Source organism: Pinus tabuliformis, chromosome 9 (assembly GCF_031772625.1).
Source record: "Pinus tabuliformis cultivar Carrire ecotype Pingquan chromosome 9, CPIR1, whole genome shotgun sequence".
In the NCBI taxonomy this organism is placed as follows: domain Eukaryota; kingdom Viridiplantae; phylum Streptophyta; class Pinopsida; order Pinales; family Pinaceae; genus Pinus; species Pinus tabuliformis.
Window position 1 is genome coordinate 2,007,069,485 of NC_142307.1, and position 15,164 is coordinate 2,007,084,648.

General features: G+C 33.3%; 1 protein-coding gene and 1 pseudogene across 1 annotated transcript; one reads left to right on the plus strand and one right to left on the minus strand.

Annotated features, from left to right (window-relative positions):
• Window positions 1-988: 988 nt before the first annotated feature.
• Window positions 989-7,091, minus strand: LOC149157107 (fatty acyl-CoA reductase 2, chloroplastic-like; annotated as a pseudogene).
• A 6,766-nt stretch (window positions 7,092-13,857) lies between these two features.
• On the plus strand, window positions 13,858-14,346 carry LOC149157108 (alcohol acyl transferase 1 allele RGb-like). Its single transcript, XM_089444986.1, has one exon. It carries the CDS (start codon window positions 13,858-13,860, stop codon window positions 14,344-14,346), a length of 489 nt encoding a protein of 162 aa, XP_089301112.1.
• Window positions 14,347-15,164: the final 818 nt, after the last annotated feature.

A 15,164-nucleotide genomic window follows, 5' to 3' on the forward strand; every position in this document is an offset into this window, starting at 1 on the left:
TTTAAGAAAGATGAAAAAGGAAATGTTGCTTTAATATCTTTATATGTGGATGATCTCTCCCTTAGAACAGAATGAAAAGTTGTACAAAGAAGATGGATCGAAAGAGGCAGATGGAACATTATATCGTCAGTTAGTGGGAAGTTTGAACTATCTCACCACTACCAGACCAGACATTGCATACTCAGTCAGTATCCTTAGTCAATTCATGGCTAAGCCTTCAGGAAATCACTGGATTGCTGCAAAGAAAGTTCTCCGATACTTAAAGGGAACAGTGAATCTTGGTATTATGTATATTGATGTATCTGATGTTGCACTGACAGGTTTTTCTGATTCAGATTGGGCAGGAAATCCAGATGACATACGATCTACCTCTGGCTATGCATTTCATATTGGATCAGGGGTCGTATCTTGGAGTAGTAAGAAACAGCCAACTGTTTCTTTATCATCAACAGAATCAGAGTACAAAGCTTTAACCAATGCCACCTGTGAAGCTATTTGGTTGCGGAGAATTCTTGCCGATCTTGAAGAAGCGCAAAGTGGTGCAACATGTATCAATTGTGATAATCAGAGTGCTATCAAATTAGCACATAATCCAGTTTACCATGCTAGAACAAAACACGTTGAGTTACAGTACCACTTTGTACGTGAGAAAATTGAGTCAAATGAAATAGGATTGATATTCTGTAACACCAAGGATAATGTGGCTGATATATTTACTAAGCCCCTTGGTAAAATCAAATTTGAAGTTTTTAGAAGTCAGTTAGGTATTGTAGAAAATCCATTTCTCCATTAAGGGAGGATGTGAGAATAATGCAGAAATAGAATTAGTTATGAGCAGTTGAACAGAATTAGTTGTGAGCAGTTTAACAAGAATTAGTTGTGAGTGGTTAGGAATTGGTTGCATGAGTTTCCTATATAAGTGTCATGTAATTGAGCAAATAATTAATGAAGTTTGGTTTTCACTTTGTCTCACGTTTGGTTTTCTGTTTTAATTAACATCAAACCCGAAACTCGCTTGTTCCTCTGCAGAGAGCTCTTGGAACAGATTTTCCAAATTCGAGATATCGAATCTACACAAACATATTAAAATATGAATATTTATACATCCGCAGTGAAGGCACTTAAACCAAAATATGAACAGCAAATTTGTCTGCGTTGCAGAGAATTGATCACCTTGCTTTGTAGAATGAATATGGCTCGTAGATCTTGGCCATGTGCTCCAATTGCAGTAAGATAGACTTTGCAGATGATGATAACCCAGGTTTCTGTAGGTATGTAAGATTCCAAACAATCAAATAATTAATAGATCTGGAATATTTGTGTGTTTTAATTGAAAAACTAAGAAACTAAACATAAAACATATTGGATTTTAAAAGAAAGGTGTATTTCTTATTTATATTATTATTGGAAAGTAATACATGCCAGAATGATCAAATCATGAAATCTCTTTGCTAGATAGTATGTAAGGCTGCTCAACAAAACAAAATTAAACATGAAGCACGATGGTGGACCTTGAATGGATCCATCAAATAATTTCATGAAATCTCTTTGCTAGATAATATGTAAGGTTGCTCAACAAAACAAAATTAAACACTAAAGCACAATGGTGGACCCTGAATAGATCCATCAGATAATTTCATCCACTAAATTTTATTAGAACTCACTTCGTCAAATTCTCAATAAAACACCAATAAATAAATAAACTCAAAATGATTTAAAAGCCTGACTCCTATCCCTTTTAATAAATTTGATGGAATCATATTTTACTAATTTTCCCTCGTAAACAAGACAATTACCATAGAAATACAACCGTAAATACTCCACTTTGACCTATAAAAGGAATATTACAAGGTAGACCATTGGCTTAGATATGCAATGTAAAGTTTAAATAAATACAAAATGCCGTTACAACTTACATTGTTTGGTGAATGAAAAACCCTTTCCAAACCCTGCCTGTAGTTGTCCATGGTATTAACGCAGGTCAGTTGCTTCGGCAATCTTACTGGGTTGCCTTTGTGATCAATGTACGGATTACGTTTAAAGTGTTGAAACATTATTTTAAAAATTTCTCCGATTCTTATGGGATTTGCCACCGAAGAAGCAACGTGATAAACCGTCACGCCACTCATTTCCGCGTGTTTTGCCATGGCTGCTAAAATTGCATTTACAACCATGTCTACGGGTACCTGTAATTTGAATTGAACAAAAAAATTAATACATTTTAAGAGAAAAAGGATTCTCAAATACTTAAGAAACTGTTTTCCACATCGGATATAGTTACAAACCAGATCGAGCACAGTATCTGGATCGGCCAAGAAGCAAGGTAATTGACCTTTGCCATAGCGCGTAATGACTGGATCCAACATTCTGCGATTTAAATATTCGATTTAGCTCTTGTTATGTGTATTAATATTCGGTGAGATTCGTCAAATGCTTATAACATACCGGTGGTCTTCGATCCATCCAGGAAAAGGTTGACTGTATGTGCTTTCAATAACAGTCGGACGAACAATAACTACGGGTAAATCTTCCCTGCCATCGCATATTACCATCTCCGCCATTGCCTTGCTGAACACGTAAGTATCCTGCCAGCCGTATGATCTTGCCCTGAAAAACAGCGTTCCAATAGCGAACACCTACTGAGATATGGTGGGATTTGACATTGAAATTGAATATTTTTATCAAAGTTGAATAGGTTTTACTCTATTAATATGAAGGACACGATGATCAATGTTACAGAGATAATAAAAAAAGGAACAAGATTGGAAGGACGAAATTTTCTTGAAGTCAAATTCCAACATTGGGAAGAAACCATATTGATAGCCTTTACAAAAAGATAAATCATTAATTAATTTCTTTTAAAAAACTAAGGTTAACCCATGTAAATCACTAATGTCAACTTCTATGGAAATAATATAAAAATTGCTTATGACTTTCAACTTTTAGGAAAATTATATCCTCTGTTACAAGAAAAAAGATGTGGCTATGTTTACACCACGAAAGGAAAGGAGAATTCACAGCTATCTTTATAATGTCACCTTTCCATTCCCAAATCTTTCATCCATTGATCAACCTTCCCTTTCTTCAACTTGTATTTTTGGAGATTTGAAAATTCAATCTCAAAATCTTCTAGAGCTTTGCTTGCTAAATGAAATTCAGCTTGGATGTCCAGAGGTGGAACACATATCGATTTCTCGTTAGCTATACTATACCCCATCTGAAATGGCTCCTCCAGTACTCGGCCTTCTTTGCCCGTTGACATATGCTGGAATGAAATAAACCAACAACGATGAGATCGATAAATAATACCAACTTACCAGTAGAGATGTGCATCAAAAGTTGGGTTTTCTTGCAGCATTTGCCGAACTCTAGAAGGCGAATAATTGTCTTTGTGTTGGTGTCCAAAGAGACATCGTATCTGCAACAGATGGTCCTCTTAGTTATATCTATGGTTAGCAGATTGCACAGAATCCAAATATTAAAATGAAGTCAAATATTAACACTATTCATAAACAAATGAAGTCAAATATTAACACTATTCAAACAAATAATACAACAACCTTTCATCGAATGTTGTGTTGGCTGCCGATAATACAACAACAATAATGTCCACCTCCCTTGTAAGCACATCGACCATATCTTTTTCAATTCCAGGATTTTGTTTCGTTATATCGCCAGCGACAGGGACCAGTCTTTTCAACATGAATTCATGGAATTCATTACCATGAATTTCACGCAACCCTTTGAATAACTCGCTGTTCATAACCTGACTTTCGCAAATTATTAGAAATTGTTATGATCATCGCATAAGTCTAGTAATCTCATTTCTAGTACTTAACTCTAGAAGAGGATATTCATCATACTTCATTTATCAATCTTTTCGATGCAGAGGTGGACTCATGATCAGCCCTGTTTATCAAAAACAGCTTTCCGATATCTGGTTGCATTCTCAATATTTTTTCTATCAACACTGCAGATATGAGAAACAAGCGTTCATTAATAACGAGTGAGCCAGCAGGAGGTGATCTAAATAACTAAATTAGAAATAATTAATAACTTGAGGAAGTTGTGTTACACCTTTTCCCAGAAAACCCGTGGCACCAGTGATGAGAAAGTTCTTCCTCCTCAGAAAATCTACAATTCCAAGACCCTTGCATGGGGCTATAGAAGTGTTCTCAGTATTCCCCCCAGCGATTGTGGCATCCGGTAATCCGCTTCTTCTGCTCCGTGAGAATAAAGTGCCTTTTGAGGCTTCATGTTTTGTGCTCATCAACACTAACTCGTCTGAATCTGCTCTTGTGCAGCAGAATCGATTAGGTTTTCTTGATTTACTACCTACCCCATGATTTATTAGTACTGAACTGGGAAACGAAAAAGACGACGGGATAGTCCGCTTGATGGGGAGGAGCAGTTCTGATTTCTTATCCCTCATATAACGAGCAGGAAAAAAACATAAAGTAAGACTGGGATGTGGAACAGCCAAAAATAATATTAGACTCCCAGAGTTTTACAGGCAAATCGACGAACACTGCAAACAAGGAAATACTGAACATAAACCTAAATCAACGTATAAAACATGTCAATATTTTATATCGGCCACACCAGACTTAAATGAATAGCACTAATGACTAGTCACCGGAATTAATGACAAGCCCAAATGCTGAAGTCGTTGAACCAACTGCACACGCGAGAGTCGCATGATATTAAATGCGACGATGACAGAAAAAGGAATTATGGCATGTAAGTTTCCAGAGGCAGTGACATAGTTGCTGAGAGTTTCTCGAATCTTGGGCATTACAATATGATATTAAATGCGACGGTGACAAAAAAAGGAATTATAAGGCAGTGACATAGTTGCTGAGAAGAATCTTGTGTGCACTGTTTGTTTCTGTGCATTGTTTGAAGAGCCTAAGAGCTCACAGTTTAGGATGAATATTTCACCCATTTTATGAAAAAGGTCTTTTCAATTTTTTTTAACGATTATGATTTATATTAATATAATTAACTAGTCATACATGTAAAACATTTCAATAAAATAAAACTGGAATGTAATATATTTAGCTATATTTTATTAAATTATATTGTTTTTAAATTTTGATTTTCGATTCATAAAATATTATACTCTTGAATATGATATATTTGGAAATATTTTATTAAACTATATTGTTTTTAAATTTTGCTTTTAGATTTATAAAATGTTATACTCTTGAATATCATATATTTAAATATATTTTATTAAAATATATTGTTTTTTAGTCTTGATTTTAAATTTATAGAATGCTAGAGTATACGTCCCTTTGTGATACACATGCATGTGAATGTGATGGAATTACATAAGCATAAATAAAAGATAGATTCTTGGGGTTCTATTTCATTAACTTCATATAAGATTGCAAATATTAAAGCTTTAAATCTTATTGAAAATTCATATTATTTAATTTTACAAATTCATTCATATCTTATGGCCCCCTTCCCTTTTATTTATAGCTTTTTAATTTAAGGGTATTACAAATATTTAAGATTTATACTCTATTGAAATTTGATACTATTCAATTGTATGTGTTAATTCATAGCTTATGACCCTTTTTTTTTCTACTTATTTGTTGGATATTTAAGATTTATACTTTATTGAAATTTGATACTATTCAATTGTATGTGTTGATTCACAACTTATGATCTTTTTTTTTTATCGGTAAGATTTTACTTATTTGTTGGATATTAGAAAAATGTCAGATTGTTATTTATTACAAAGTATTTATTTCTTGGGATAGTGCATTTATGCATTTTACTTAGAAAACAAGGATTGCATTATCAAATGAGTTTGATTCATAGCTTATGACCTTTTTTTTTTTTATCGGTAAGATTTTACTTATTTGTTGGATATTAGAAAATGTCAGATTGTTATTTATTAGAAAGTATTTATTTCTTGGGATAGTGTATTTATGCATTTTACTTAGAAAACAAGGATTGCATTATCAAATGAGTGTGAGTGAATAATGATCTTCCTAATGTGTTAATGGTAATGTAAACATAGAAAAATAATAATATGTTAATTTAGGGGTAGGATTAAAAGTATTTTTATAATAGATTTTGATATTGTGTAAAAAGATGAAATGTAGGAAATCAAATTAGCATTTGGAATAATAACATTTTTATTCATGGAAGTTTTGTATGATTGTGAAATTCTAGTTTTTCTAATGGTGCTAAGTTAACTTTCCTCTAATATAAAATACACATGTTTGTGTTAGTACAACAATTGAGTACCTAAAAGATGGATTTCCTTTTGATGTAGGAACTGATATAAAATATCTGGCTTTCCCATTCCTTAACCTCACTGAGCCATGAGGTTCTACTGCTACTAATAAAACATTGGCAAGAATACAGTCAATGGGAATGTCAGCAACTGCAAATTTTAAATTGATACAGTGGTGTTCAAAGCATAAGGATGCTTTGGGTACTTCATAATTAAGCTTTTTATTTCCTAATCCCACCACTTTTCTTTTTGCTGCAATCCAATACTTTGCAGGAATGGTCTTGATATTAAGAATATTAATATCTGCTCCTGAATCAATTAGTGCAATTAATTCAAACATTTCACCTCTAATGCAGATATTTACTTTAACATGGTGTTGCTGATATGAGATGGTCATAAGTCTCATTTCTTTGAAGCCAAAATTTGGATCTTTAAATCCTTCAACAACTTCAATCTGATTATTACTGCTATACTGAGCAGTATTCCAAGGCTGATCTTCTTCTTCTTTTTCTTTACCAGCCACTTGTTTTCCTTTCTTCAATTCTGCAATTTGAGACTTCATTGCAGAAATTTCTGATTTTAAAATGTGAATCTCTTGACTCACTTCTCCCAAAGTGAGAGATCTCACTCTACCAGGTTATTGCTGATGCCTTTGATATGACTTAATATTCTTTTCAAAAGAGGCATCAATAAATAAAGATTTCTTACCTAAATCTTTTGCAGTTCTGGACTTGAGCTGGTCCATGAATGCTTCAGTCAGACGGTTCTTCATCTCTCCTTCTTCCATGCTGCGGATTTGAGCTAAAATCTTCAGCTCGTCTTCTTCAGTAGAAGCCATTAGGACTGTTTATTTTTGTGGCTTAGGATTTTCTTCTTCACTGGAGTCACTAAAGAATTCTGAATCAGAATCATAGTGAACTTGGCAGGCACATTCTTCAAAATCAGAACAAAGGCATTCTGAAGAATCAGACTCTGAACATTGCTGCATATGGGCATGTATTTCTTCTGCGGAAGAAGAACTGAAAGAATCATAAGATGATTCTTCAATCTGATGCTGCTGAGCTATTTCTCTGATCACAACATTGGGGCAGTGTTTTGTTTGATGAGTATGGGAACCACATTTCATACATTGCATTGGCCCCCTTCTTTCTTGTTTGACTTGCTTTGCTTTTTCAGCAAAGGCTTGTGTTTTCTTGCCTTTGTTTCTTTTTGACTCTTCTCCTACTGGGCATCTAGAGGCAGTATGTCCATTCTGACCACATAGCCAGCAAGTAATGCTATTCCATTTCTCTTTCTTTGTGGTGTGCAGATGAATATCAGAGGGACGATAATAATGTGTTTTAGGAATATATTTGTAATATCCCTTTATTGCTCTGGAGGTCTGGCCTCGAGCTTGTTTAAAATTTCTTCTTGTATCTTTGGGATACTTTCTGTGGCCCTTGTAGTATCTTTCTTTGAATTCTCTTTTTGTCCTCTTCTTTGCTTTTCTCCTTTTTACTAAAGCGTCATCTGCTGTAAGTCCATATTTGCTACATATGGACTTTTGGTCTGGAAATTTGGAAAGTTTTTCCAGAGATTTGTTCACTTTTGAACTGGTACAAAGACTAACCAGGGTCTTTGTGATATGTGCATATATCTCTCCTCATGTGTAGGAATCAAATGGCAACTGGAAGACTTCTTGTAATCGGAAATAATCAATGAACCTGGATGGCAGGGCTGCAAGATAAACTTGTTTCCATAACAAGTTCTTTGAATATTTGACTTCATAGATTCTCTGCATCCAATCTGTATGGAAATCTTCAAATTGAGACATTTTATAGCATTTGAGGTTCATCAGGATAGCCTCATTTTTATTTGCAATCTCTTTCTCACTTCCACACCAGTTTTCAAGGATCATTGATGTCAATGCTCCTATCATGTTACTAGTAGTGGTGCCATCTAAATTGTGTATGACATCTCCATTTTCATCTTTTAATACTTCTGCTTCCATTTTTGATATAAGATCTGGAGATGACTCTGTTTCCCACCACCTGGGAAGTGTGCCTGTAAAGCACTGTATGATGGTCCTGCAGGCATCAATTTTGCCTTTTTCCCCTTAAACATATGAGTTTATATTCAGTATACATCATATCTATCAATTGTCTGATTTGCCCAACATTCATGCTGTCAATATTCCACTCTCTGTGGGAGTTTGAGAAAAAGGTGTGAGCTTCAGGTAGCTTACCTTTACCTTCAATATCAGGTGCTGGATATTTGCTGAACCTATGCTCCAGAGGTTCATAAATAGGAAAGATTTGTGTGTCAGAATCTTTCTCTTCCTTCTTCTCTTCTTCCTCACCCTTAAATAAGGATGCAATTGTTATTTTCTCAGTAGCTTCAGCTTCTGAAGAGCTGGCTACTTCTTTTGGAGAGAGTGTTGGAAACCTGTTGACAGGCTTGACAGGATCCTACATCTTTATATTTCTTTTAAACAGAAAGGAGTTAGGAACTGGTTTTTCAACTTTTGACATATTCATCTTTTCTACTTTGTTTGTCAAACCAGTTATAAGACTTTTAGTTGAATCCAAGTGACCAACTAATTTTTCTTCTACTCCTTCTGTCTTGGACAAGGATTCTCTTGTATATGTTCTAATAATAGAAGAATCAAACTGTACATTATTCAAACATTTATTTACATCATTAATTGACACTTGAATAGTATCAATCTGGTCTCTGACTTCTGCTGCTTTGGCTATGTTCATTTCTAAGCCTTTGATTGTTGTGTTTGTCCAGTTTATCTGCTCACTAGCCTTCTGTATTCTGCCATCAATGCCTAAGGCATTGTCATCTTTCTGGACCATAGGAATAGCTTTGGTTGCGTGTTGATTTTCTCCAATAACAATTCCTTTAAATGGAGGAAATGTCGTTGAAGTTTCTAATTTGCTTCCATCCAAAGCAGTCCAAGCATGTTTATTAACTGAAGGGGATGATGATGAACCGGTTAAAACATTTATGGGAGAAATATTATCCTTCCAAGAATAAAAGGATATCCATGTATTATTTACTTCCATATATCTTTTCCAATCTTCAGCTAATTTCTGTTTCTCTTGAGTAGAATAAGTCTGGTCAAACTCTTCTGCTTAGGGATTAGTGAATAAATCCCAATTAAGCATTGCTTTCATCCATTTGGCACTAATTTCATACTTAAAACATCCATCCATCAGAGAAAAGAAATTATGCATTTCCATAAAAGCAGGGTTTTTACAATCATCACGTACTCGACCAAACCTACATGGTGGTATAAGGCCTTTTGCTTACTCGAGATATCCTAGACCATATCTAGGCTTAGCTGGTCTCATGAGACTCATCATCTCAATGAATATTGGATCTTCATCTTCCAAAGTAGTGATCTCATGCATCATGAGCACATGGTCAGACTCTTGTTCATGGAGAAACGGGATGTCTGAGCATTTAGGATTTGGGCATGGATTTACAGAGGTTGACGAAGGAGCTATGCTAGATCTGGGGTTATGATTTTCATGGATTACAATTTCAGCAAGCATACGCAGATTTACAATACTTTGACATTTTGGACATTTAACTTCCAGAGAGGAAAAATTAACAAGCTGGGCTAACTCAAAAAGGGAAATATGTTTACAAAGAGAATTACTGGAACATGCAGTATCTACAGTAGAAGGATCCCTGTAATATTTAGAGCTTTTACAGGCTTGTTCTATACCTCGGCGGTCTATAGTAGATCTTCTAGGGAAGGATAAGACTGCAGAAGATTGATTTTCTGTAATATCGGCTGAGGTAATTCTTCTGGGAATTAGTGGTTTAGGATTTTGTACAACTCAATGTTCATGAAAAGTCAAGTCTTCCCATTTGATTATTTGATGCTCAATCTTTTGGTTTTTGGCATCAGTCATAACTACAACACTTGACTTTGAATCACGACTGGGAGTATGGTGGATAGTGGGCCATAAAGTGTTTGTATGGCGAAAACAACCTTTGGTATGAATGGCTATATTATTTCTCTTTTGATGCATTTTGAAACCAGTGGTTTGGATTTGAAGCTGGAGGATCTGGTCAATGGTTTCATCAAAGACATAGATAGAGAAATTTGGAAAACAGTCAAAGTAGACTGGGCCATTTGACAGTGGAGCAACAATCCCGCCAATCAAAGAATTAGTATATCTGTGGTGTGTTAGATCACGAACTGCTGCTAACACAAAAGTATTTAGTCCTTGGTGGACTAGGGGACTGATTCCTACTCTTATGCATCCAAGATGCAGATATTTCATATTCAGTCTCTTTGCCTTTGCTTGCAAAGCTTTGGGGTTTAACAGGGGAATAGTTTGGATTACATTAGAATTTTCTTGGATTTGGCTCACAGACTCTTTGATGCTAATTCTAGTAACAATTTTCAAATGAAATACAAATATATCACTATATACTTCTGAGGGCACTATAACAGGTAATTCCCATCTAGTAGATGGCTGGGTTTCTTCATATTCAAGCTCGGCTTGGTTTAAGACACGACTTGAACTAGATGCAAACATATCTTTCAAAGGGTTTTCTTCAGCCATAGATTCTCTCTCTTCTAATTCTCGGAAAGAAACAGATTTCCAGAATGAATCCATTCTGTATGAGTTAAGGAATAGAATACCGACCTCAAGAACCAGACGTTACTGGCTTTGATACCAAATTTTAAGCAGGGACTTCTGTCACAAGCTTGCTACTTGTTGTGTCACAAGAAGTGCTGCATGATATGATGGGTGTATTAAGAAGGTTTTTGACTGATTGGTTGGAGCGGAGCGGAACGAAAGATGTTTTTGGTGTCTGCGATTTACTGAAATCAATAAGACCTTTTTAAAGTAAAATTATTTAGTTTGGGTTTTACTATGATAAAGCTGGTATAAATTTCAATCATTTGCACACCCCATTATGCATTTACTATGATAAAACTTGTATAAATTTCAATCCTTTGCACACCAGATTATGCATTAAGAATTCCTTTTTGTCTTTTGTAAATCTTATCGTATATAGATTTGACATCCGTTCAAAATTCCCTTGTCTTTTACGAATCTTATTCTTTTTTTGTCTTTTATAAATCTTATCGTCTATAGATTTGTCTTTTACGAAATTCCATTGTCTTTTACTGGTGAAGGTGTTCCTTTCGTGGAAGCTGACGCAGATATTTCGTTGGAAGACTTTGGAGTTCTCGCCCCGCCTTTTCCTCGTGCTTTGGATTTTATGAGTAGCGTTCCATGGCCCGAAACCGACATAGACTCTCCACTGCTTCGATTTCAGGTTGGTAATTGTGGTTTTTGATGATGTATACGGTATAAAGCTATATATTTAGGATTGATTTTCACTATATTAGCCCTAGAATATTTTTGTTAAAAAATAAACATTTTCCACTATTAATAATGTATTTTAAAAGATTTGATTCCATAAACTTGGATTTAATATCAATTTTGAAGAAAAAATAAAGAACTTCAATACCACCTAGGAGGTTTGATAAATAGTGAGGCTCAATACATCTTGAGATAAAATAAATTCCTTACCACCCAGGTTTGATAAATAGTGAATTCAATAAAATAGATGATAATTAAATAAATTTTAATTTTATGTATAGTTATCGCATAGAGTTTTGTGTATAAATAAATTTTAATTTTATGTATAGTTATCGAATAGAGTTTTGTGTATAGATAGAGTTTTGTGTATAAATAAATTTTAATTTTATGTATAGTTATCGAATAGAGTTTTGTGTATAGATAAGAAATAGAGTTTTTATGGTTTTAATATGTATTAATAATTATTAAATTTAGGATAGAGATTGAATCTCTATATAATATTCTAGAATATTTGTATTAGTATATATAAATCAAAAGTTAAGATTTATTTTTAAAATAATTATGATTTTTTTGTTTTTTAACTAAATTTATTAATTAAAAAAAAATCATATGAACTAGTATTATATGAAATGAAATAAATTATGGTTTTTTTGGGTATGTGATATTAATAAACTATGGTGTTGACCTATATTAATGTAAGAAAGCATTTTTACATATTAAGAATCTCAAAGGGTAAATGGCCATCATTAAAAAATTTGTTTCATGTTTTTTCTTAAATGTATATATGTTTAAGTTGTATGTCATCAATACTCATACTACTAATATTTTAAAACATATTATAAATTAACTAGTAGTTATTACATTTTTCTTAATTTTAGCAATCTGATATGCATCATAAAATCGGAATACACCCATTTTAACTTCGGATTTACCACTCACTAGAGGGATCAAATCTCTCAAGATGGAAACCTCTTCTTTAGTGAATATTTGTGCCTCCAAAGATTTGATTCTTCTTGAAGCTTTGTACGTCCTGAATTTAAATATAAATCTATATTGATTCTTAATAATATTATTTATATTTATATAAATTTCACATTTAAATGGATAGAAATATTTTATAATTATTTTTAATGTGATATATATATATAGTTGTAAATATTAAAATTTTATATACTTACTAATTTCTTTTCTTTTTCCTGGCACCCTGAGACATGTATAGGAAATTGAACTTTCTATTACTTCTATTATTTTGATACACAATGGCTTGCCAATATGTGTTTTGCTAATTGTGATAATTATCAATACAAATCATTATTTTAATTTTTATACTCTAACAAATTTTAAATTATAATTATAATTATATATTTTACATTCAAATTTTTAATTTTTTTAATATATATATATTAACAAAACAAAATTACAATAAATTAATTTACTATTTTTATTTTCTATTAAGTTTTTCATCTAACCGTTTTATTATTATTATTATTATTATTTTTTTTTGAATTTAATTACAACATCTTCAATATTCATATTCAATATGAGGAGTAAGTATTTTGATAGTGTAGATACTAATTAACAATTTATTTTAAGAGTTGTTTTATAAGACCATAATATCCTGTGGAAAATAGTAGAAATTCTGGTAAGATTTTGACTAAAATCTTATAAAATTTTTGGAAATTTAAATTATATTATAGCCATTAAGTTTTAAGATTTTAAGTATATCATGAATTTTATATAAAAAATTTAAACGTTATTATGCTTAAATATTTCAAAAGAAAAAATAACCTGATTAAACTAAAAATGACTTCCTCAACAAAATTGTGAACTTGTTAAACAATGCCCTTATTTTATATAATTGGACTCGTCAATAAAGTTTGAACGATTTTATGAGTTTTAATTGTCTAAATCGATTTACATAGTATCTGATTATACAATCGATCTTTTAGTTTTGAGCTGTGTGTATTTATTTTTTCCCACAGGTAACGCGCCTTCAATGTGGAGGTTTCATATGGAATCTGAGTTTCAAGCACTGTGTAACTGATGGTGTTGGAATCACCCAATTTGTGAAGGCTTTGGGTGAAATAGCGAGAGGGTGAAATAGCGAGAGGCGCGTCAAGCCCAACTGTTCCCCCAGTTTGGAACAGAGAAATCCTTAGACCGAGGCAGAAGAGTGAGGTAAATTACCCTGGGGTCGGTGAGTATTTTAAGCTGGAAGAAAAATATGTAGAATCATTGGTGCAAGCACCTGCAGTACCGCAGGAAATGAAAGCAAAATCGTTCTATTTTGGTTCAAAGGAAATTGCGGCTTTAAAAAGACAGATAGAGGCGGAAGGGGTGAAGCACTGCACCCCATTCGAAGTAATATCGGCGTGCTTGTGGCGATGCAGAACAAAGGCTCTCCATATCCCTGCTCATCAGGATTGCACAATTACGTTTCCCTTCAACGCCCGTTCTCAACTTCGGCCACCTATTCCAATTGGCTACTATGGCAATCTGATAGTGTTCGCCTATGCTACGACAAAATCTGAGTATCTCACTGAACGACCATTGTCCTTCGCTGCGAAATTAATTAACGAAGGGAAACGGATGGTGAAGGAAGAGTACGTGCGATCTTTCATCGACTTGGCGGAACTGAATGCTTTTCCAAATAACCCATTTCAGACGTTTCCGAGATTATGCTCGACCTCGCAGAAGCGGATTTTGGGTGGGGAAAGGCGGCGTATGCTTGCCCGGTTTATCCACCGTGGCTAGACGTGTCATATCTAATAAGGCCTTCTGTGAATGCCCATGAAGGATTCCTTGCTTCTGTTTCTTTACCGTCGATTGCCATGGAAATATTGAGCAAGATATAAGTAATGCAATCAACGACTGCCTGAAGGCTTAGTCATCTTGTGAACGTGGGGAATCAAGATAGGCATTGTAATGTTCATAAGCCAGATTTGATCAGATAAATTGTATGAAGGTTCAATGAAGAATTAGTACCTAAAGCACTAGTAGTGAGCACAGTTGTTTCAAATAAAGTTGAATGATGAATTAGCAGCTAAAGCGCTTAGTGAGCACAGTTGTTTCAAATGAAACTAGCTTTAGACATCTCTGGTTTTAATCACATTTTTAACATGGCGCAAGGCTCTGCCAGGTTATTACGTTCATAGTTTGTAGCCCACATAGGATGCAGAAAATCTTTTGGACGCGATATATGAAAAATGTTTATAATATATACATTGAATTTATTCTTTAAATTTATTTATTTTTTATATAAATAAAAAAAATATGATTACCACTTTTATAAAAATAATGTTTCTAAAGGATAATTTGTCAATTCCAAAAACATTTTATAATAAACTATATATAATTAAAAAAAATATTAAATGATAATTTGTCATTTCCAAAAGCATTTTATAATAAATAATTTATAATTAAAAACAACATATATCACATTAAATATGTTATTTTACAAATATTTAAGAAGGTGAAATAAAATGTTTTTGTTTTTAATTAGGCTAAAAGGTGTTCCTCTATTTGGAATTGTCTATTTTAATGATTTTATTAATTAATTATATTCATCTATA